The sequence below is a fragment of the Heterodontus francisci genome, chromosome 23 (genome assembly GCF_036365525.1).
Source record: "Heterodontus francisci isolate sHetFra1 chromosome 23, sHetFra1.hap1, whole genome shotgun sequence".
Lineage (NCBI taxonomy): Eukaryota > Metazoa > Chordata > Chondrichthyes > Heterodontiformes > Heterodontidae > Heterodontus > Heterodontus francisci.
In genome coordinates, this window is record NC_090393.1 from 55,271,677 (window position 1) to 55,296,608 (window position 24,932).

Below are 24,932 nucleotides of genomic sequence, written 5' to 3' on the forward strand. Positions count from 1 at the left end.
AATGATCAGGGTAATGTGGCAGTGCAGATTTGATTGATCTCAGTAGCGGGGGAAGCAATTGGGTTCAATAGCCCTAGACTAGGGAAGAAAAAAAAAAAATCAGGCAAGTTTCCTGCTTCTGATTACTGTTTAGTGATCCATTCTTAAAAGACCGTGTGCATTTCATACAACGGCACAATCTGGCTCAATTGTGATGCCCTCCACGTTCAGCCAGTCCACAACTATTAGAGGTTCACACACAGCCACGTGAGCAAGGTATTTGGGGGGGAGCTCTCCAGCATCTGTGGAACCAAATCCAAACTACAATCAATGCTGTGAGGAAAGGATGGAGCAAAAGGGGACAATGTGTTTTAAAATAAAACAAAGTTTCTGAGCTAATATTGGCCCACTTTGAGTTCCACTGGAACAGTGCCACTAAAAACACCAATGGGGAAGGAGCCACCTGCATCCTGAAGCAGCTCTGATCATTTTTGTGTGGAGTAAGATCACATTTTCATAATGTTCTGGCAGCCAATTCAGACACGCCCAATCCCAAAACACATGCTATCAGCTGTGTTCTGGTGTATATTCAGTACCAGGAGAAATCCAGCAAAGGCAACTTCAGATCGACACTCTCAATGATCAAAAATTACATCTCCTCTGAAAATCGGAGAACAAATATCACTGCAGCTATGCTGGACTGAAAGTTGATAAGTAATCCTTACTTTAGAAATTTAACAAATGTGTGTGTTTTTAATGCATGGAGGAGCACAGAACAGAATATTCCACCTAAACTAAAACTCCTTGGACATTTTCTCCTCTATTTTTAATGCAAATTTGGAAAAGAAAAAGTTAGACATCAAGAACTCAATCCTTCAATGAACAAAACATACCATAAATACATAAATAAAGGAATGGCAGGGGTGCTTCAACCTTGAGAGTGCACCTCCTGTGCGATGTGGGAGCACCAGGATGCTTCCCATTTCCTGGAGAACCATTTGTGCAGGAAGTGTTGTCAACTGCGGCAGCTCAAGCTCTGGGTTTTGGAACTTGAGCAGCAGCTGGCAACACTGCTGTGCATTCATGAGGATAAGAGTTACGTGGATGGCACGTTTATAGATGTGGTCACCACACAGCTTAAGAGTATGCAGGGAGAGAAGGAATGGGTGACCACGAGGCAGTTAAAAAGAATCAGACAGGTAGTGCAGGAGACCATCTGAGTGCATCTCACTTTCCAACAAGTATTCAGTTCTGAATACTGAGGAAAGTGATGCTTCACCTGGGGAGTGCAGCCAGAGCCACGTTCATGGCACCAGGGGTGGCTCAGCTGCACAGTGGGGTACAGGGAAGACTGGAAGAGCCATAGTGATAGGTGCTTCAATAGTCAGGGGAACAGACAGGCGTTTCTGTGGCTGTAGACGTAAATCCAGGATGGTGTGTTGTCTCCCTGGTGCCAGGGTAAAGGATGTCACTGAGCAGCTGCAGAGCATCCTGAAGGGGGAGGATGAACAGCCAGCAGCCGTGGTCCACATCGGAACCAATGACACAGGTAGAAAGAGGGATGTGGTCCTGCAGTCTGAATTTAGGGAGCTAGGTAAGAAATTAGCAAGCAGGACCTCAAAAGTGGTAATCTCCAGATTACTCCCAGTGCCATGCACAATTGAGTACAGAAATAGAAGGATAAGACAGATAAATGCGTGGCTGGAAAAATGGTGCAGGAGGGAGGGCTTTAGATTCCTGGAACATTGGGACTGGCACTGGGGGAGATGAGACCAGTACAGGCTGGATGGGTTGCACGTGAACAGAGCCAGGACTGAGCTCCGTGCGGGACATTTTGCTAGTGCTGTTGGAGAGGGTTTAAACTAATTTGGCAGGACAATAGGGACCTGAGCATAGACTCAGTTGGGGCAAAATCAGAAATGGAAATGGAAGGCAGAAAATTAATGGATGAGTCTGGAAGACAGAGGAAACAAAGGTTAGAAAATTTTAAAAAAGGTTGGCAGTGCTCAAGGGTATCCATTTCAATGCAAGGAGTATAGCAAAAAAAGCAGACAAGCTAAGGGTACAGATAGACAAGTGGCATTATAACATAGCTATTACAGAAACATGGCTTAAGGAGGGACAGGAATAGCAGCTCAACGTTCCTGGTTACAGGGTTTTCAGATGCGATAAGGAGGGGGATAAGAAAGGAGGGGGAGTGACAATTTTGGTCAAGGAAACTATTACAGCTGTGAGGTGGGATGATATTTTGGAAGGTTCATCAAATGAGGCTATATGGATTATCAAATGAGGCCATTATGCATCGGTGCAGACTCGATGGGCCGAAGGGCCTCTTCTGCACTGTATTATTCTGAATTGAGTTAAGGAACAAAAAAGGGGGCAATCACACTTCTGGGATTGTACTACAGACCCCCAAACAGTCAGTGAGATAGAAGAGCAGAAATGTAGGCAAATCTCTGAGAAGTGCAAGAACAATAAGACAGTAACAGTAGGGGATTTTAACTACCCCAATATTAACTGGAATAGTTTTAGTGTGAAAGGAATTGAGGGAGCAGAATTCTTGAGGTGCATTCAGGAGAACATTTTTGCTCAGTATGTAGCAAGTCCAACAAGACAGGGCACAGTTTTAGACTTAGTTTTAGGAAATGAAGATGGACAGGTGGAAGGAGTTGCAATGGGAGAGTATTTTGGTGCTAATGATCATAATTCAGTCAGTTTTAACATAATTATGGAGAAGGACAGAGATAGAACAGGATTTAGAATTCTCATCTGGGGCAAAACCAATTTTACTAAACGGAGTGATTTAGCGTAAGTGGACTGGAAACAACTATTTGTAGGTAAACCAGTGTCAGAACAATGGGAGACATTCAAAAGGGGAGATTCAAGGGGTTCAGAGTAAACAAGTTCCCACAAAGATGTCAAGGAGCCTACAGGGTAAAATTAGGCAGAAAAGGAAAGCTTATGTTCTACACCAAGAACTCAATACTACAGAAAGCCGACAGGCCTATAGAAAAAGTGGAGGGGTGAAATCAAAAAGGAAAGTAGGAAAGCAAAGCGACGGCATGAAAGAATATTGGCAAGCAAAATCAAGGTGACCCCAAAGTTTTTTTATCAATGCACTAAGAGTAAGAGGATAACTAAGGAAAGAGTAGGGCCCATAAAAGACCAAAAAGGTAGCCTACGTGTGGGGGCGGAAGATTTTGGTATGTTTCTTAATGAATACTTTGCATGTGTCTTCACAAAAGAGGGGGACGATGCAGATATTGTACTTAAGGAGGAGGAGTGTGAAGTATTGGATGTGATCAACATAGGGAGAGAGGAAGCATTAATGGGATTAGCATCCTTGAAAGTTGATAAATCACCAAGACCAGATGAAATGTGCCCTAGGCTGTTAAAAGAAGCAAGAGAGGAAATAGCAGGGGGTATGACCATCATTTTCTAGTCCTCACTGGATACAGGTGTGGTGCTGGGGGATTGGAAAACTGCTGACATTGTACTCTGTTTAAAAAGGGAGCAAAGGATAGACTGAATAATTACAGGCCAGTCAGTCTAACCTCAGTAGTGGGAAAATTATTGGAATCTATTCTGACGAGACAGGATAAACTGTCACTTAAAAAGGCACAGGTTAATAAAGGATAGTCAGCATGGATTTGTTAAGGGAAGATCTTGTTTGACCAGCTTGATCAATCTTCTTGAAGAGGTAACAAGGAAGATAGGTGAGGGTACTGCAGTTGATGTGGTCTACAGGGATTTGAGCAAGGCTTTTGACAAAGTCCCACATCGCAGACTGGTTAAAAAAGTAAAATCCCATGGGATCCAGGGAAATGCAGCAAGGTGGATACAAAATTGACTCAGTGGCAGGAAACAAAGGGTAATTGTTGACAGATGTTTTAGTGGCAGAAGGGCTGTTTCCAGTGGCGTTCTGCAGGGCTCAGTACAGGGTCCCCTGCTTTTGTGGTACATATTAATGATTTGGATGTCAACATAGCGGGCATGATCAAGAGGCTTGCAGACGACACAAAGATTGGCCATGTGGTAGATAGCAAGGAGGATAGCTGTAGGCTGCAGGAAGATATTGATGGTTTGGTCAGATGGGCAGAAATGTGGCAAATGGAATTCAACCTGGAGAAGTGTGAGGTGATGCATTTGGGGAGGTCAAACAAGGCAAAGGAATATACGATTAATTGGAAAATACCGAAAAGTGTAGAGGAAGTGAGGGACCTTGGAGTGCATGTCCACAGATCCTTGAAGGTAGCAGGACAGGTTTTTAAGGTCATTAAGAAGGCATATGGAATCCTTTCCTTTATTAGCCGAGGTATACAAGAGCAAGGAGGTTATGCTGGAATAGTATAACTCATTGGTTAGGCCACAACTTGAGTACTGTGTGCAGTTCTGGTCACCTCATTACAGAAAGGATGAAATTGCAATAGAGATGGTACAGAGGAGATTTACGTGGATGTTGCCAGGACTGGAAAAATGCAGCTATGAGGAAAGATTGGATAGGCTAGGGTTGTTCTCCTTGGAAGAGAGAAGGCTGAGGGGAGATCTGATTGAAATGTACAAAATTTTGAGGGGCCTGGATTGAGTAGAAGTGAAGGGTCTATTCACCTCAGCAGAGAGGTCAGTGACGAGGGGGCATAGATTTAAAGTGATTGGTAGAAAAATTAGAGGGGAGATGAGGAAAAACATTTTCACCCAGAGGGTGGAGGAGGTCTGGAACTCACTGCCTGAAAGCGTAGTTGAGGCACAAACTCTCAACTCATTCAAAAGGAGTCTGGATATGCACCTCAAGTGCCGTAATCTGCAGGACAAAATGCTTGAAGGTGGGATTAGAATAGGTGGAATGTTTTTCAGCCGGCACAAACACCATGGGCCAAATGGCCTCTTTCTGTGCCTTAATATGTCTATGACTCTAACTGGTAAAGAAGAACTGCAGCAAAAACATCAAATGTAGCAAAGATAATGGACATGAAGTGAACAGGGGCAGAAGGAGAAGGGTACACAACATTATTTGGAGCTGGTAACTTGCTTTATTTTCAGCTAGACAATAACTCATCTGTGGGTAGTTATTATAAATTTCTGATCTGCACTAGATATTCTCACAGCCTCAGTGTTATCAGTCTCTCCTGTAAGGAGTCCCAGTGTTCTTTACTATCCTCTTCTGGCTAATATCTACTCATACCCGATAGCGTGACCTGGGATCATAACAATGAAACTCCTTATTGTTTGCACTGGATACTATAAACTCACACACGCTTCGATGTGCTTTCGTCCTAACTTACAGAAGGTGAACTGATAAGTACTCTAGTGAGATCAGACCAACTGTAAACCAGCAAGCTGGTTTATCTTACATGGATGAATAAGGTACAATTTACAGTGAAATTTAATCCAATCCTTATTTCTCAAGTCAGGTCAGTATTTGCTAAACTACCTCTAACCTCAGAAAGTGATCAGTCCCCCATGACTGCTTCCATGCTAAGTTTTTGCAGACAGTTATTGCGCCCCATCAAGACAGGAAGTCAAAGACTTAACATCTGACCATCCCCCAGTTCTCTTTGTCCAGCAACTGGCAAATTGAGCTGGTAATCAGACCTGTTCCTGCCCTAAGTGTGGGGCCCTAGCAGTTACTCCCCCATCAGACTCAAATAAATGAAGCCATTCCAAAATACTACGGATGAATGGTCCAGAAATGTCTCAACAAAACCAGTTGTCTCAAACTGATATGCAGTGCAAGAAACATGAAGTCTGACAGAAGCTCCATCTGGAGTTAATTCACATCTTCTGAAACGGAGGATTTAATCGCTGAACAGCTGAATTTAGCATCACGACGTAATCTCAACAGAAATGTATCCAAGTTCCCTCCCAAGACAAAGTCAAAAATCCCAAAGCATGACAGTAGTTGGGGAGGAATCATCCAAGTACCCTTTATCACGCAAAGGATTTCCGCCATCAGAAAACCTAATATCGTGACCAACACCACCCATAGCTAGAACCCCAAACATCACACATCCATAACACTGGGAATTATTTTGAATTCCCATGGCCAGAATTCCATATGTTTCTTCAGCAACGGCTATAGAGAGCAATTTAACGTCAAATCAAATTGCTTGAGCCGAAAACTGACTTAAAAAGCCAGTATACTAGGGTACTGGGATCCAAATCAGTATATTGTAATAAGCTGCCAGGAGCCTACTTTAAACTCTATGCACTATGGCAAAAGACATGAATACACATTAAGTTGGACAATTTAAGCAGGGCAAGTCCCTATTAGAAGGAAAGCACTAAAAATTTAAATTCATATAGCACTGTATTATGTCTTTCAAACATCTCAAATGCTTCACATGCAATTAATTAGTTTGAAGTGGAGTGATTGTTATGTCAACAAACAGATGGCAATTTACGCATGGTACAATCCCACAAACAGCAAGTTGATGGAAGATCTGTGAATTTGTTTTTGGTGGTGTTGCTTGGAGAGGGGCTATTGGAAAGGAAAATGCTCTCTTCTACTGCTAATAGTGCCATGGGTCCTTTACTTTCATGTAAGCCAGCAGAAGGGACCTCAGTCATGCAATGAATGGTATCTCAGTCAATGCAGCACTTTCTCAGCTTCAGTCCAGTCTAACACTCTGATCGAGTGCATAACCTAGGCTATGATCCCAGAGTGGGATCTGAATCTATACTTCTGACATAGAGGAAAAGAGTGGAACAAACTGAACCAAGCACCTACTGAAGTATCAATGTTACTCTCAGTTTTGTCAGCTGGCTAATTTAACGTTTTAGCACAAATACACTGCAGGGAAAAAGAATCATGTACTTCAGCCAATATATATATTTGTATAATACTTCTAACCCATCACCTGAAACTGCTCGCATCATAATTAAATAATGTCAGTTCTGCAGGTATTCCACAATGCATATTGCTCTCTCCAGAAACAGCTCAAGTTTGGAAGGGTAAAATCACAATTCTACTGCAGGCTGCCTTTCATAGTTTCGTTGAACATTTTATACTCCCAACATCATACTTCACTGAATTCCAGGAACGTACTGAACAAATATTGCATTCTGGATCCTAAACCACCCAAGAATGTAAACAAGGCTGTAATTCAAATTCAGCATTTATTATTCTGCACGTGCATGGACCCCACATTCATTATCCTACGGCCAACTAATTAAGTGTTTCTGCAGATGTTCTAGTATTGAACCCACGTAAATCTCTAAAAGCTGAACTGGAATCCTAAGACTTAAGGGGGCCAATTCATCACAGAGAACGTACACCACAAGCTGCAATACCGAGTCCACTGGAGCATTGAATATTTTACATACACTTCTCCCTTGGATACCTTCTTCCACGCCTGTGTAGGCTGAGAATATCAAATCTTTCCTATTCATTTCCCTGTCAATTGGACTAGTCTGGCTGCTTTTCTTTGTGCCCCCTCAAACTTGCCTTTTGTAGTGTACTGACTGAAATGGTATGCAGTATTTCAAGTGTGGTCTGCCTGATACACTGCAAAGTTCCAGTATCATCTCTGGACACTTGCACTGTTCCTACTATGTACCCCAGCATTCTGTTTGTTTTTTAATTGATCCATCACATTGTCCAGTGTTGAAATTAGCATTTCTACCAGTACTTTTAGGTCTATTTCTCATCTCTGCCAATTCAATCAATTAGCTGACTAATGTCCAACTCTTTACACTTATTTTAAAGCACAAAGTCCAGGTTGACAGGTGAGTGCAGTCCTAAGGGAATTCTGCATTGTTGACGATGTAGTCTTTTAGAATGAGATATTAAACTGAGCCCCTATCTGTCCCATCAGGTGCCATTACTTGAAGATGTGCAGGGAGTTCTCCCAGTATCCTGGCCAACATTCTTTCCTTTACTAACACTACAAAAAGGAAATAACTGGTGAGTAATCTCATTTACTGTTTGTGGAACTTTGTGCAAAAATTGCTCATCACATCTGTTATGGAATGTAAAGCACATTGGGACAGCTGAGGCAGTGATAGAACTGCATAGGATTTTCAGAATAGAAATAGGCCATTTGGCCCGAACAGTCCATGCCAGCGGTAATGCTCCACTCAAGCCTCCTCCTATCCTTTCTCATCAACCAGCATAACCCTCTATTCCCTTCTCCCTCGTACACTTACCTAGCCTTCCCTTAAATACATCTGTACTATTCGCTTCAACCACTCCCTGTGATACCGTGTTCCAAATTCTCACCATTATCTGGAAAAGAAGTTTCTTCTGAATTTCCTTTCTGATTTCTTGCTGACAATCTACATTGATGACCTCCAGTTTCCCTCTTCCCCACAAGTGAAAACATTCTCTCTGAATCTACTCTATCAAAACCTCTCAATTTTAAAGACCTCTATTAGGAGACTGCTCAACCTTCTCTTTTCAAGAGAAAACAGACCCAGCCTGTTCATCCTCTCCTGATGGGTATGCCCCAGCATTCCTGGTATCATCCTTGTAGATCTTTTTTGCACACTCTCCAGCACCTCTATAGCTTCTTTATAATATAGCAGCCAGAACTGTACACAATACTCCAGGTGTGGTCTGACCAATGTTCGAAACAAGTTTAGCATAAATTTTTTACTTTTCAATTCTATCCTTCGAGGAGTAAACCCTAGTGCTCAGTTTGGATTTTTATGGCCTTGTTAACCTGTGTCGCTACTTTTAGTGATTTATGCATTTGTACTCCCCGATCCCTTTGCTCCTTTATTCCCTTCAGATTTTTATTTTCCAAGTAATATGTGACCTCCTTACTTTTCTTGCCAAATTGCAATACCTCACATTTAGCTATGTTGAAATTGAGTTGCCAATTAGAATCTAAAAACAAGGTATTTAATTAGTAATTTTTGTTTACCATTTGCCTGCCCAATTGCATAACCGAGTTAAATTTTTCTCCATATCTTCTGCATCAGTTATGTCAGTTTTGAATTTATTAAACCTGACAAATTTAAATTTGGTTCTTATATTGTTTTCTTTTAACCTATCTTAGTGACAAGGATTGGTATACTGACCACTGCAGTACTCCGCTCAATCTGACAATACACCCTTTACGAGTACTGGCTGTTTGCTACTTTGAAAGTTCCATGTGCTCTGCTGATCAGAATACTGAAAGAGTGGTTAGTGAAGAAGTCAGAGTTTTAAACAATAGAATGTGTAGACTGTTTAAAAAAGGGAGGAAAGCAGCTTAATTACTTATTCACTATTTTCCAGAAATGGTCATCGGGATGCAAAATACAGGTTCATTATCCAATTACTTTGAAATAAAAATGATAAGAAAATGGTTTGAAATCAGTGAAGAGGAGGTACTTAGTAAACTAAAGAGCTGAAAACTAACAAATCCTCAGCCGGGGGAATATCTTATGATGAAGAGCAGGGAATAATTTGCAGGAATGAAATTTCACTGGGTATTCAGGCTCTGCAGGATTAGAAGCAAGAAAATATATTGCCCATATATATAATAAGAACAAATCAGACAGGCCCATTGAGATTGGCTGTCAACATGCTGCCTGGCATAAATGACGTTATGAGGAGTCATCCGTTTAAAAAAAAATACCCAATTTTAATTTCCACTGAGAGCGCTGGCAATCCTTTAAGTATTGTCTTCAGACACTCACAGGTCTCTGGGTGGCAAGACTTTCAAGAACTGAGAAAATCAGTACATAAATCTGAGCACAATTCACAAACAGTAGAAAGGAGGTCCAAAGCTTTAATGGTCCCTTTGTTGGCCTCCTGGCTGAGGGTCATAAATTTCAACATTGCCAGGTAAATTGCACCAATATTTGTCAGTCTAAGTGGCTGGGTCAGAAAAACAGACATAAATCCATGAGGTTTGCGATTACTCTTGACTGCAATAGTAGGTGGTGCTATGACGATTAACTGTTCATGGTTACAGTGAGGGTATCAACAGAATAGTATAAAATCCCTGAAAACTATGGTACAGTATAAATAATAGCATAACTCACGCAAATTATTTCCTGGAACTTTTATGGTGGACTAATTGCGCAAACTGCTGATGTGTTATTACAATAGTGCACCTTTTCTATAATTCTGGGCCAATTAAACTTACTAAAGAATAGGCTGAGGGACTAGCTGCATAGTTAATAGCTTAAGAAGCTGGCATGAATTCAGATGGGGAAAGACACTGCTTGATAAACCTCCTTTACATTTTTGAATGTATTACAAAGAAAATAGATGGTGGAAGTCCCAACAATATAGTTTATTTGATCCTCCAGAAAGCAAAAGACAACATCCAACATGAAAGACTAATTCAATTAAACAAATGGGAATGCATGGTACAAGATAGGACTGGATAAAATAGAGATTAATGCAATAGAAAGCAGGCATAGTACAAGACTAAGGAGAGATGCAGAGACCAGAAAGATCAGTGTTGGACCTTTGGCTCTGATCTACATAAATGACCTGGTTGCAGAAGCCAATTATAAGCTTGTCACATTTGCAAACAACACAAAAATAGGAGTCTTTGCACCTGCAATCTGGACGCAAACTAATTACAGTCTTAATAGATAACGGAATTTTGGATGCAAGTGAGTTACACGCATTAACTACATTCTGCCCAAGTCACGTCCAGCTTTTACATCCGCCCATCAAATCGCCGTCCAAATGAATCTCCGCCCACAAAACTGGCCAGGGTTCTGGTGCTCAAATCCTCTAATTGTGCTTGTGTGGTGATCTCTCAAAATGCAACCAGATTTTCTTATACAGCAGGAAACAAACAGTTTTTTTCTGGTCTATTAATTTTGGTGTTTAGTCGAGAAAGGTGCTGCAGTCAAGTTTTGTAGAATAATTTTCAGACTGATTATGCAAGCCACATTTGTCAGTTAAGTTTCATTTGCTATTTTTCTGTCCCGTTGTATATCGAGAGAAAGAATGGGCAACACAGATATACTACGAAAGGGAACAGAATCAGCACAGGGAAACTTCGAAATGGCCTTTTTACCCTCAACTCTTTTTTGTTATGTTATGATTTTGTTTGCAACCATACAGCTGCCACTAACACACTAAAGGCAGGAAGTCCAGACTAAACCAATTAAAAACAGGGTGAACAATGACACCTGAAGATTAAATGCACCAGTCACAAGCAAATCAGAATGCAACAACACATTCTCATTGGATCATTTTCTAAGAAGCAACTACATCAGTCAACAACCAGTGGTGTACATTTATCTTCATTCATCAATTTCTTCAGCAGATGCATAAGTTATTTTTGTGTCTGTGGGGATTGACACCATTTTAGTTTTGGAAATTTCTAAGATACTAACGGAACAAAAAGAAAAAAAAAAAATTTTCACGCTTAATTGTTGTTTTATGTCAATTTTCATTAGCAAACTGGAGAACGCGAGCCTGAGGGAAACATGGCAAGAGACCAACATAAATTTAGTAAGCAAGGTTAGATCATCAAGGAAAACAAAGGATAGAAAATAAACAACAAAGATGTTGCTCAACGATTAATGGTATATACTTCAATGCAAGTTTAGTGAATAAGGCAATTGAGCTGAGAGCACAGAAAGATATTTGGAAGATTGATATCAAAACTATTACTGAAACATGTCATGAAAACCCTACATGCCAAATGGGGAATATTAATTTCATCAGTTGGAATCTTGCCTGAGACTTTTACTGGAAATTCTTACAAATAACTTTTTTTTTTAAAGAAGTAAACAGGCAGCCAAGATGGCCACTGCAATTTACATTTGAAACACCAAAGGATTAGACTGGAAACAACACGACTGCCTCAATCTAGCTAGAACAATGGGGGGCCCTCTGATTGAATTACCTGAAATGGCTTTATCAACACAGTCATGAGGAGCCATCGACACCCAATGACTTTGAAAGGTCCAACCCCCAAGTGTGACTGGACAGATTGAGGGGTAGAGCCTTGAATCTCAGGGAAGATTTCAGAAGCATCTCATTAACACCAAAGAGATTTGGTAATGTCATGTGACTGCTTGTGCAGCTCTGAGGAGACTGTAAGTGTTATCACACAGAAAGCAGAGAGGAGTAACTGGGGAAAAGCCATCAACAAGGCAGCTCTCTCTCTCCAGTCAGACTGCCACAGCCAACAACTAGGAGACAAGAAACAAAACTCCTGGTCAGCCTTCCGTAGTCCTGAGAAGCAAGCCCACAACCGTGCACATGGCCCAGCAAGGACTTCAGGACTACAATTTCAGCTGAGGACTCTGGGACTGATAAACTGTCTTTAAATTGCATTTATTCTCGACTCTACTCTAACCACCAAAGCCGTTTTCCCTCTGTAATCTATTTGAGTGTGTGAGACTCTCGTGTGAATGTCTGCGTGAATGCACATGGTACTTTAGTAATTCTAACCGGTTTAGAGTGTGAAGAATAATAAACTTACAACTTTCTTATTTAAACTCAAGAAAAGACTGGCATCCACAAACATAAAGAGCAGGTAACTAAAGGAAAGAGTAGGGCCGATTAGAGACCGAAAAGGTAGCCTGTGTGAACATTTTGCGTCTGTCTTCACATGCAGACAATTTAGTTAAGGAGGAGGAGTATGAAATATTGGATGGGGTAAACATATTAACAGGGGAAATGTTAAGGGGTTTGGTATCTTTGAAAGATTAATCACCAGAACCAGATGAAATGAATCCCAGGCTATTAACAGAAGCAAGGGAGGAAATGGTGGAGGCACTGACTATCATTTTTCAATCCTCTCTGTCTACAGGTGTGGTGCCGGAAGACTGCTAACATTGTAATGTTGTATAAAAAGGGAGGAAGGGATAGACCATGCACATGAGAGAAAAAGAAATAGTGAGATGCTGAAAGACTGAGATGAGATAAATGGAATGGGAGGTGACTCGAGTGGTAGTATAAACACCAGAACAAACTAATTGGGCCAAGTGGCCTATTCCTATGCTGTTTATTCTAAGTAGTTAAAGTACATATAGGCCAGTCAGCCTAACCTTGGCGGTGAGTAAATTATTGGAAAAACATTCTGAGGAACATTATTAATCGGCATTGAGAAAGGCATGGATTAATGAAGGACAAACAGCATGGATTTGTTAAAGGAAGGTTTTGTCTAACTGATTGATTGAATTTCTTTGAGGGGGTTACAAGGATAAGGGTTTAATGTAGTCTACATGGATATTAGCAAGGCTTTTGACAAGGATCCACATGGCAAACTATTTAGAAAAGAAAAAAAATGGGATCCAAGGGCAAGTGAAAAAATGGACCCAAAATTGGTGCAGTGACAGGAAGCAAAAGGCAATGGTTAACGGGTGTTGCCATCACTGGAAGGCTGTTTCCAGTGGGGTTCCGTAGGGTTCAGTGCTAGGTCCCTTGCTTTTTGTGGTATACATCAATGATTATGTAGTGGGCAAGATTAAGAAAGTTTGTAGATAATACAAAAGTTGGATGTTTGGTTGATAGACTACAGAATATACCAATGCACTGGTCAGGTGGAAGGTGGTACTGGAAAGACTGGCTATGCTTCAAGTGGATAAGTCACCTGATCCGGATGACTTGCATCCAAGGTTGCTAAATGAAGTGGGGGTGGAGATAGCGGAAGGGCTTACCGTAATCGTCCAGTCGTCCCTAGATACGGGGGGAGGTGTCAGAGTATTGGAGAGTGGCAAATGTGACACCCTTATTCAAGAAAGACAGTCCTAGTAACTACAGACCAGTCAGTTGAACATTAGCGGTGGTAAGGTTTTAGAAACAATAATCAGAGATAAAATTAACAGGCACTTGGAGAGGTTTGAGCTAATTAATGATAGCCAGCACAGATTTGTGAAAGACAGATCATGTTTGACTAATTAGAAACATAGAAATAGGAGTAGGCCATTCGGCCCTGCTCCGCCATTCAAATAAGATCATAGCTGAGAATATAATTCAGTACCCTGTTCCCACTTTCTCCCCAAATCCCTCAATCCCTTGAATTTTTTGATGAAGTAACAGAGAACGTTGATGAAAGGAATGCAATGGATGTTGTCTATTTAGATTTTAAGAAAGCGTTTGACAAAGTACCACATAAAAGGCTGGTTAACAAAATTGAGGCTCATGGAATAGGAGGGTCAGTGTCAGCTTGGATAAAAAATTGGCTTAAGGACAGAAAACAGTGAGTCATGGTAAATGGTTATTTTTCAAACTGGCGGATTGTAGATAGTGCTGTTCCCCAAGCAGTGCTAGGACCACTGCTTTTTTTGATCTATATAAACAACTTGGAGATTGGAATGCAGAGTAAAATTTCAAAATTCTCCGATGATAACAAACTTGGAGGTGTGGCAAACAGTGAGGATGATACCAACCAACTGCAACAGGGCAGAGATAGACTAGCAGAATGGGCAGACAAGTGGAAAATGGAATTTAACACAGACAAGTGTGAGATAATGCATTTTGACATAAGGGATGGGTGAGGCCTTATAGAATCAATAGCACTTTTCTAAAGAGTGTACAGGAATAGAGAGACTTGAGGGTGCAAGTGCACAGATCTTTGAAGGTGGCAGGACATATTGGGAGAGTGATCAGCAAAGCATATGGGACCTTGGGCTTCATAAATAGAGCTACTGAGTACAAAAGTAGGGAAGTTATACTGACCCTTTATAAAGCTCTGGTTTGGTCCCAACTAGAGTACTGCGTCCAGTTCTGGTCACCTCACTTTAGGAAGGATGTGAGGGTTCTTCAGATGGTGCAGAGGTGGTTTACCAAAATGGTTCCAGGGATGAGGGATTTTAGCTACAAGGTTAGGTTAGAGACACTGGCATTGTTCTCCTTGGAGCAAAGGAGATCGCAGGGAGATTTGATAGTAGTGTACAAAATTATGATTGGTTTGGAAAAGGTAGACGAAGAAAAACTGTTCCCATTAGCTGATGGTAAAAGGACTAGGGGACACAGATTTAAGGTTTCAGGCAAGAGGTGCAGAGAGGATGTGAGGAGGAGCTTTTTTACATAGCGAGTGGTAATGACGTAAAACTTGCTGCCTACAAGGGTGGTGGAAGTAGAGACAATCAATGATTTCAAAAGGAAACTGGATGGATACTAGAAGGAAATGAACTGGCAGAGCTATGGGGATAGAGCTGGGGAATGGGACTGACTGGATTGTTACACAGAGAGCAGGCATGGACTCAATGGACCAAACTGCCTCCTTCTGTGCTGTAAATGACTGACTAAAAGTGGCAAATGAGATTCAATCTGAATAAGCGTGAGGTAATACACTTGGGGAGGGTAAACAAGACACACAATAAGTGGTAGGATACTGAAGTGTAGAGGAACAGAGTGCATGACCACAGATCCATGTGCATAGTTGAGAAGGCATATGGGATACTTTTCTTTTTAGCTGAGGACTAGAGTAGAAGAGCAGGGAGGTTATGCTAGAACTGTATAACACTCTGGTTAGGCCACAGCTTGAGTATTGTGTACAGTTCTGCTCACCGCATTACAGAGAAGGATGTGATCACACTCGACAGAATACAGAGGAGAGTTACAAGGATGTTGCCAGGAACAGAGAATTTTAGCTATTGGAAAGACTGGATAGGTTAGGGTTGTTTTCTTTGGAACAGAGGAGGCTGCAAGGAGATTTAATTGAGGTGCATAAAATTATGAGGGGCCAAGACAGAGTGGATAGGAAGAACCAATTTCCTTTAGCACAGAGGTCATTAACCAGGGATCATACATTTCAAGTAACTAGAAGGAGGATTAGAGGAGAAATATTTTCACCCAGAGGGTAGTGTGGGTTTAGAACTCACTGCCTGAAAGTGTGGTAGAGGCAGAAAAATTCATCGCATTTAAAAAGTACTTGGTTATGCACCTGAAGTGCCATAACGTACTAGGCTATAGACCAAGAGCTGGAAAGTGGGATTAGGCTGAATAGCTCTTTTTCAGCTGGCAGAGACATGGATCAGGATTTACTCAAGGTAAATTATGACAGACAAAGGGACACACGTTAAACAGAGAGAAGTTAAATTTCGAACGGTCAGGAAGTTCTTCACTCAAGAGGACACACTGAATGGATTCAATGATTCTAAACATCAAATCTTAAGCAGTACCACATCCAATTTTGGTGTTAACGTAATTTATTCACAACACAGTCTAGCATACCCACAATGTAGATATCATTTAAGCATTCCATAATACAATTCCACTATATAACTGCTGGCACCAACCCCTGCACTAAATTAAAATTAACAGAATGAACCTTCAGCTGCTTGACAACTGCATTCACAATAGAGGTACAGCAAGAAAATTGTTTGCTAGTCATACATTATTTCAGACACTGGGAACTTACCAATCCTGGCTGTTAATGGCATCACCATATCCTGGTGTGTCCACAACTGTCAGACGAAGTTTCACTCCGCGCTCCTCAATTTCCACTGTCGAGGCTTCAATTTGAACTGTCCTTTCAATCTTTTCTGTGAAAATAATAGTGAACACACTAAACTCACCAGCTCAAACACAACCCCTTCCAACTTTACTCAAAATCACTAATGATACCATTACACAATCCCCAAAAGAGTCAATAGCTTCTAGGAGCCACGCCATTAAAGGTTTTGTTTGAAATTTGATGCATAATTAGAATATGTAAATATACCTTGAAATATCTGAGGTTCAAAAGTTATATACAATAACCATTTGCATATACTCTGTCAACAATGGTAATTTGAACTGCCCCTTAATTCTTGATCAACTGAAACTTTTTTTTAAAAAACATTTTTCATCCAACCCCTTTGGTTATTTGTAGCTAGCTGCATTATTGACACATTTTATCTGTTCTTGAATACTCCTGGCTTTTTCTTTCTGATCCAGTTCTAGAGGAAAACATTTATAGCCACTAGCAACAGGTTTTCAGGTCCTGTTCCATTTTTGGTAACAGCCAAAAATATTATCACTCAAGGAAGACCAATATCTCGTGATTCAGGGTTGTTTACATTTGCTTGCAACTCCCCTCAAAATGTAAGCGTGGCTTCTCATACTGGCCTGTGCCAACTCGTCAAATCATTTCCCTGGAGACGGGCTGACATGTAGTTAACTGTGAAATGAAAGAGGTGGGTGAAAAAGATTAATGGTCTCTCTTCTGGAAAGCGTTGATCCTGTGGTTAACTCCAACATGAAGAAATGAATGAGAGGCACCATTTGGCCTTGTGAGACAAGTGAATTACCATCGATCTCACGAATGTCAACAAGTTCCTTTCAGTACTATATACCTCAAATGCACAAATTTGCAACTTGAAAGAAATTACCATGACCATTTAAAGATCTGCAGTCAGGCTATGCTGAAAGGAATTGGAGGCCACAGTGAGCCAAATTAAGGGCCCCACATTATCAGAATAATGTGTTAGAATCTTCACATCAATCTGTGCACATGGAAATCACTCTTCTCTGGAGAGACATATGTTATTCCTGCCTGACTCCGTATTTGTTGTTTATTATCTATTCGAGATTTATGTTGCTTTTTGAGGAGGGGGTTGGATTTTAAAAAAAAGAGGCAAAAGGGTCCAACATAAACATTTAGTTAACTTGGCACCACCACACAACGCCTCTGCTGCAGGAAATTATCGAATTATCTGAGAAAAACAATGATATTTTGAAAAGATCACATTAACTCCAAACATATGGAGGAGTTTTGATAACCAGTGCCATAGCTATCACATTGCACTCAGCAACAGGATTTTAGTATGACAGACAGCTCATCAGCCTTGACCTGTAAATCCAAACAAGGATGGAACTCTTTAGGAAAACCACAAACACCAGCTCCAAATGCACTGCAGCTGTTTTTTTTAAAACTATTTCCAAGGTGCAATTCTTCTACCTTTTCACTTTTCTTTTCCTGAAGGAGTCATTTTTTTTCTGGGGTGCAGGTGCAACCTTCCAATGTCACTCAAAAGGCTATTCTGCCCGTTTGAGCCTACATCAGGAGCGCAGGTTGGCTATTCAACTATGGAGAGTGTCACATGTGATCTTCATCTCACATCCATACACAAACACATTCCAGGATGGATCACTAGATAGCTATCAAGAACAGATACCCTGACTATTTCTTCCCTCCCTATTTCAGAGACCCAACTGCAACATCTATCCCAGCTTAGACTAGCTAACTCAGCAGAGACCAGCAATTAAACCCTACCACTTTCTATTGTTTATCATATTCACAAGTTATTGCTACTGTGATGCCATGCCTATGTTACTGACATTCATAATTTGATGAAACTCTCCAATAATTGACTCACCTGCAGCCCCTGGTACATAACGCTCAGGGTAAAGGTCAGTCAGGAACAGGCTGTTGATCAACGTCGACTTTCCAAGACCAGACTCCCCTGAGAAAGCAGGAACATGGCAAAATGAACACACAATAGTGATGAAATACAAGGCAAAGGGAATTATACACAAGCTAAAAGAATGAAGAAACAGGTAGGAAAAAATTGACAAGAGTAGAACGGAACAATTTGCACAATTCAATTTATTTTTCTGAATGGCAGAAATGGTTTCCTGGTAACTTAAGAGAACTTTTATTCCACATGGACATTTTCCTAGGTAAAACTGCTGATAGTGAATTATACCAATTTGACGAATGTAATCCTTCAAATTACAAAAGCCCATTCATACAAGACTATCTTAAGATAAGTTTTTCAGTTTGTTCTCAGACTGAATTAAAAGCACGCAGAAGAAGAACGTTTTGGGCATAGCAGCCCAAATGGTGCCACAAAGATCAGTCAGTCACTGTTTCCATCCTACACAGAACCTGGTATTAGTTGCAAAGCTCACATTTAAATCATTTTTTGCAACAACTACTAAATTGTACATGGCATTACCCATGGCCAGTTGAGGTTTTTGTTTCATAAATGCAAGATGGCGACTGAACTGGGAAGAGACTTCACAGACTCACTCCACAGAGCCATCTAATGATCAGAATTCCAACTAAAGTGAGACCACTGACAGAACAAAAGAAATGAATAGAAAGTAGCTATATGGTAATTTACAACAGACAGAAAAGTGTGCTGAAAAATCCCGACATGAAGTGAAATTAGTTGATAAAGTATATGTGCTTCGTGTAAGATTGTTAATAATGGCCTGGATTTTGTATTTGATTAAAAACCTACAGTTTTTATATGTTGTTCTGAGGGAATGGCACTCCACACTTTAAAATTAATTTTTCAGGGCCAAAGAGGTTGTTCAACAATAATTACTTAGTGTTATAAACGCGGTTAAGTCCCGATTGAACAAGGCTTAAACTTTCATTGGTTTTCACAGTGAATATAATGTGCAAGTAGTTGAAGTGCATAAGAAACCAGTGGTTATTAATGATTCCATCTGCGTAGGCTACAACACTGGACCGTGTGAAGGAGCAGCGTGTCACTGACAGAAAGTTCCAGATTTGGCATTTATTTAACTGCACAAGTGCAGATGCCAGGAGTTGCTGTCAGTCTTACATAGTATTAACGGCGAGCATCAACAGGCTCGCTGTTATTACCACTGCAAATTCTAGGCCAGTATGTAGATATGCCAACAGCACCATCCAACTACAACAATTCAATGTTCAATCTACTTTAAAATGAAAAAAGGAATTAGTCAATAACATTTTTTTTAAATCATACCCACACAAAAATCAGTTTCGATATAGCTTACTCCAGAGGCACTATCAACTAAAAATTGGTTTCATCTTTAAACCCATTCATTGCAAGGTCACTTCCTGCAGACTACAGTCATTCAAGACAACGGCAATGCCACTACCCCTGGTTTCTTGCTGTGAGAAAGGAAGAATAGCAATGAATGCCATTTTTAGATGTGAACCATTTGACAGTAAAGAAGGCCTCATCCTAAAGTCCCCAGCAGCACAGATGCCAGTTTTCAGCCAATTCGATTCACTCCACGTTATGTCAAGAAACGACTGAAGGCATTGGATACTGCAAAGGCTATGGGCCCTGACAACATTCCAGCAATAGTACTGAAGACCTGTGCTCCAGAATTTGCCACAGCCGTAGCCAAGTTGTTCCAGTACAGCTATAACACTGGCATCTACCCAGCAATGTGGAAAATTGCCCAGCTATGTCCTGTACACAAAAAGCAGGACAAGTCTAACCCGGCCAATTACCACCCAATCAGTCTACTCTCAATCATCAGCAAAGTGATGGAAGGTGTCTTCGACAGTGCTATCAAGCGGCACTTGCTTAGCAATAACCTACGCGGTGATGCTCAGTTTTGGTTCTGCCAGGGCCACTCAGTCCCTGACCTCATTACAGCCTTGGTTCAAACATGGACAAAAGAGCTGAGCTTCAGAGGTGAGGTGAGAGTGACTGCCCTTGACATCAAGGCAGCATTTGACAGAGTATGGCATCAAGGAGCCCTAGCAAAACTGGAGTCAATAGGAATCAGTCGAAAAACTCTCCAGTGGTTGGAGTCGTACCTAGCGCAAAGGAAGATGGTTGTGGTTGTCGGAGGTCAATCATCTCAGCTCCAGGACATCACTGCAGGAGTTCCTCGGGGTAGTGTCATAGGCCCAACCATATTCAGCTGCTGCATCAATGACCTTCTTCAATCATAAGGTCAGAAGTGGGGATGTTTGCCGATGATTGCACAATGTTCAGCACCATTCGCGACTCCTCAGATACTGAAGCAGTCCATGTAGAAATGCAGCAAGAGCTGGACAACATCCAGGCTTGGGCTGATAAATGGCAAGAAACATTTGCGCCACACGAGTGCCAGGCAATGACCATCTCCAACAAGAGAGAATCTAACCATCTACCCTTGACATTCAATGGTATTACCATCGCTGAATCCCCCACTATCAACATCATTGATCAGAGTCTGGACTGGAGTAGCCACATAAATACTGTGGCTACAAAAGCAGATCAGAGGCTAGGAATCCTGTGGCGAGTAACTCACCTCCTGACTCCCCAAAGCTTGTCCACAATCTACAAGACGCAAGTCAGGAGTATGATGGAATACTCTCCACTTGCCTGGATGGGTGAAGCTCCAACAACACTCATGAAGCTCAACACTCTCCAGGACACAGCAGCCTGCTTGATTGGCACCCCATTCACAAACATTCACTCCCTCCACCACCGCGCACAGAGGCAGCAGTGTGTACCATATACAAGATGCACTGCAGCAACTCACCAAGGCTCCTTGAACCGCACCTTCCAAACCCATGACCTCTACCACCTAGAAGGACAAGGGCAGCAAATGCATGGGAACACCACCACCTTCAAGTTCCCCTCCAAGCGACACACCATCCTGATTTGGAACTATATCGCCGTTCCTTCACTATCGCTGGGTCAAAATCCTGGAATTCCCTTCCTAACAGCACTGTGGATGTACCCACCCCACATGGATTGCAGCGGTTCAAGGCAGCAGCTCACCACCACGTTCTCAAGGGCAATTAGAGATGGGCAATAAATGCTGGCCCAGCCACTGACGCTCACATCCCATGAACGAATAAAAAAAAAATCCACATTCTCCTCATTCTCGTGATTGTTTATAAATTTAACTGAATGTGTCTTTTAATTTTTGAAAAACAATTAGCTTTGCACTTCACTATTATATCAAAACTGTGCCATCTTAACAGTCATTGAACTCAGTATCACATAAATAAGACTCTGCAGCAATGAAAATTAGATAATGCGTGTGCTCATAGCCTGAACAGGTGGCATAACCTACCAACTACCATCAGTGTGAATTCAAAGCCTTTTTTCACTGATTTTCGATGGACCTGGTTGGGCAGGTTTGCAAATCCCACGTACCCAGCAACATCTGGAAACTGTAGAGATAGAAAAGGATTCCAATCAGTTCAATTATTTAGACAAGCTGGAATGGAATCGTGAAAAGACATGTCGTAGCACAAGCAATTTTTCCTTCCCAACTCTAATTTCTTTCCCTCCCATCAAGTCCAATTCTTTCTCTTCCTGAGACATGCACACACCTTCTTTCCCCCTGCCAGCATCTCCTGCATTTTGAAACAACCCAGCACATTCACTAAAATAAAAGCAAAATACTGCGGATGCTGGAAATCTGAAATAAAAACAAGAAATGCTGGAAATACTCAGCAGGTCTGGCAGCATCTGTGGAGAGAGAAGCAGAGTTAATATTTCAGGTCAGTGACCGTGCTTCAGAACTGGCAAATATTAGAAATGTAAAAGGTTATAAGCAAGTAAAGCGGGGGTGGGGCATGAGATAACAAAGGAGGTTGTGGATAGGACAAGGTCACAGAATAGCTGACCAGAAGGTCATGGAGCAAAGGCAAACAATATGTCAACGATGTGTTGAAAGACAAAGCGTTAGTACAGATAGGGTGTCAACGGATTGAAAATTGAACAGCCGCAAGTACAAACATGAAAAAAAAAGTGGGTAAGCAAACTGAACAAACTAAGATGAAGGGAACCCCCCCCCCCCCACTGTGGTTGACAGGGCCCTCAACCGTGTCCGGCCCATTTCCCGCACCTCTACCCTCCCAGAACCGCGACAGGTTTCCCCTTGTCCTCACTTTCCACCCCATCAGCCTCCATAGCCAAAGGATCGTCCTCTGCCATTTCCGCCACCTGCAGCGTGATGCCACTCCGAAACGCATCTTCCCCTCCCTTCCCTTGACAGCATTCCAAAGGGATCGTTCCCTCCGTGACACCCTGGTCCACTCCACCATTACCCCAACCACCTCTTCCCATGGTACCTTCCCCTGCAATCACAGGAGGTGTAATACCTGCCCATTTACCTCCTCTCTCTTCACTATCCCAGGCCCCAAACACTCCTTTCAGGTGAAGCAGCGATTTACTTTTACTTCTTTCAATGTAGTATACTGTATTCGCTGCTCACAATGTGGTCTCCTCTACACTGGGGAGACCAAACACAGACTGGGTGACCTCTTGGCGGAACACTTCCGCTCAGTCCAAAAGCAGGACCCCGACCGAGGTTGCTTGCCATTTCAACACTCCCCACCCACCCCCCCCCCCCCCCCCCCACTCTCATGCTCACATCTCTGTCCTGGGATTGCGGCAGTGTTCCAGTGAACATCAACGCAAGCTCGAGGAACAGCATCTCATTTACCGATAAAGGCACACTGAACATTGAGTTCAATAATTTCAGAGCATGACGGGTCCCCCCATTTTACCTTTATTTTTTTCTTTTTCCTTTATTTCTTTTGTGTTTATTTTACTTTATTTCATCTTAGTTTGTTCAGTTTGCTTACCCACTGTTTTTTTTTTCATGTTTGTACTTGCGGCTGTTCAATTTTCAGTCTGTTAACACCCTATCTGTACTAATGCTTTGTCTTTCAGCACACCATTAACATATTGTTTGCCTTTGCTCCAGGACCTTCTGGTCAGCTATTCTGTGACCTTGTCCTATCTACACCTTCTCCTTTGTTATCTCTTGCCCCATCCCCACTTAACCTGCTTATAACCTTTTACATTTCTAATATTTGCCAGTTCTGAAGAAGGGTCACTGACCTGAAACGTTAACTCTGCTTCTCTCTCCACAGATGCTGCCAGACCTGCCGAGTATTTCCAGCATTTCCTTGTTTTTATTCCAGCACATTCGCTTATCACTTCCCAACCTAGAAAGCCAGATCCCGGTTACAGGTTTTATTAAATACCAAATTTATCTATTGCCCACACCATCTATCCAATCTGATTACACAGGAGCCAACAGAGGCATTTTCTGAGCCATACTGAAAACAATCAGGCTGCACAGAACAGTGCAAAAGACTGTCATTGATGGTGTTTGAATGAAACAAATATATTCCTCCTGATTATATTTTTAGTCCAATAGGTATAACATCACAATCCCATCAGGCTCCACAGACGCAGAAACACTCTGAGAATATTTGTTCAAGGCCCAAAATGGAGAGGCCGAATGGGAAGTAATACTTTACAAATTTTCAGCTGTCCTCAAAGCTACGCTGTTGTGGTCGATTTCTGCCATTACAAACTGTTACAGTATTGAGTTACAACAATGGCAAAGTGCCTCCAAAAGCAGACACCAAGCAGTGCAGCACTACTAGAAAACATTTTCTCAGGCGTTGTCGTAACATATTCAACAGGCCCAGAACATGAACCTGGTGTTATGAACCAGTTATGGGTCCAGTCTTGAAATGCTATGCATCATTTAGCTTCTTTACAGGTCCCACCTATGTTTAGTTGGGAACAGAAACAGACCAACTGGTTACCTCATATGGCTTGTTTTTTAAATTATCAACACACAAACCTTTAGTCGATTAATAAAGGAAGTCTCCCCACCAACAATAAACAATTCTATTATACAAAAAATAATGTCCAATTCTGTGACCTCCTTTGATCCATTTTCTTTCATCTGAAAGTTAAAGCTGTTGTATTTCTCCTCAAAAAACTGGAGCCTATTGTTTGTACGCCTTTGAGAATCTCATTTTCAGGGGTACAGTGAGTGCAAATTGCCAACTCTTAGCTGCATAACAAAAAACACAAGTGCTTTAACAAAGTGATTTCTGGTTTATTTATCTAAGAAAAAGTTTCCTTTTTGTACATGTACGTGTCATGATTCTCATCACTGAGAATTTTAGGAAATAAATCAGACAACAGAAAACAATGATTCTGCAACCACCTAAAACCTCCCTCATCTGAGACTGAACAAAGCTTTGCAAAAGCATACTGGATCTAAGTGCATCGTATAGGAATTCACTTTTCACAAGTCCCTTTTCAGCATCCCCCTATCCCCCAGTATTTCTGTGACTTTGCATTTACTCTCCTATTACCAAGACCACAGAGAACCACGTGACTACATGACAGCATTATGTTTAGCTCCATCAAAGTGTTATACAGCCTGTGGCTGTTGAGGCATGAACTAGCCTCCAACAATGCTGTATACCTTCAAGGAAAGGTTTGACAAGATTTTTGTTACATTTGCTGAAATTTGTTCAATTGGATGAAGCACTGAGGGTAGCAAGGGCACAGAATGTACTCTAGATGGGGGACTTCAATGTCCATCACCAAGAGTGGCTTGGCAT

At 41.6% G+C, this 24,932-nt stretch overlaps 1 protein-coding gene across 1 annotated transcript in view; it reads right to left on the bottom strand.

Moving 5' to 3' along the window:
- The window catches only part of zgc:63587 (uncharacterized protein LOC393431 homolog), a 192,341-nt gene that overhangs the window by 149,408 nt on the left and 18,001 nt on the right, over positions 1 to 24,932 (bottom strand). Inside the window, exons 4-6 of the mRNA XM_068055332.1 lie at positions 21,620 to 21,719; positions 18,193 to 18,279; positions 16,254 to 16,377 (exon numbers count right to left, since the gene is read on the bottom strand). Of these exons, the coding sequence (XP_067911433.1) occupies positions 16,254 to 16,377; positions 18,193 to 18,279; positions 21,620 to 21,719 (311 nt within the window). The remainder of the gene's footprint in view (positions 1 to 16,253; positions 16,378 to 18,192; positions 18,280 to 21,619; positions 21,720 to 24,932) is intronic.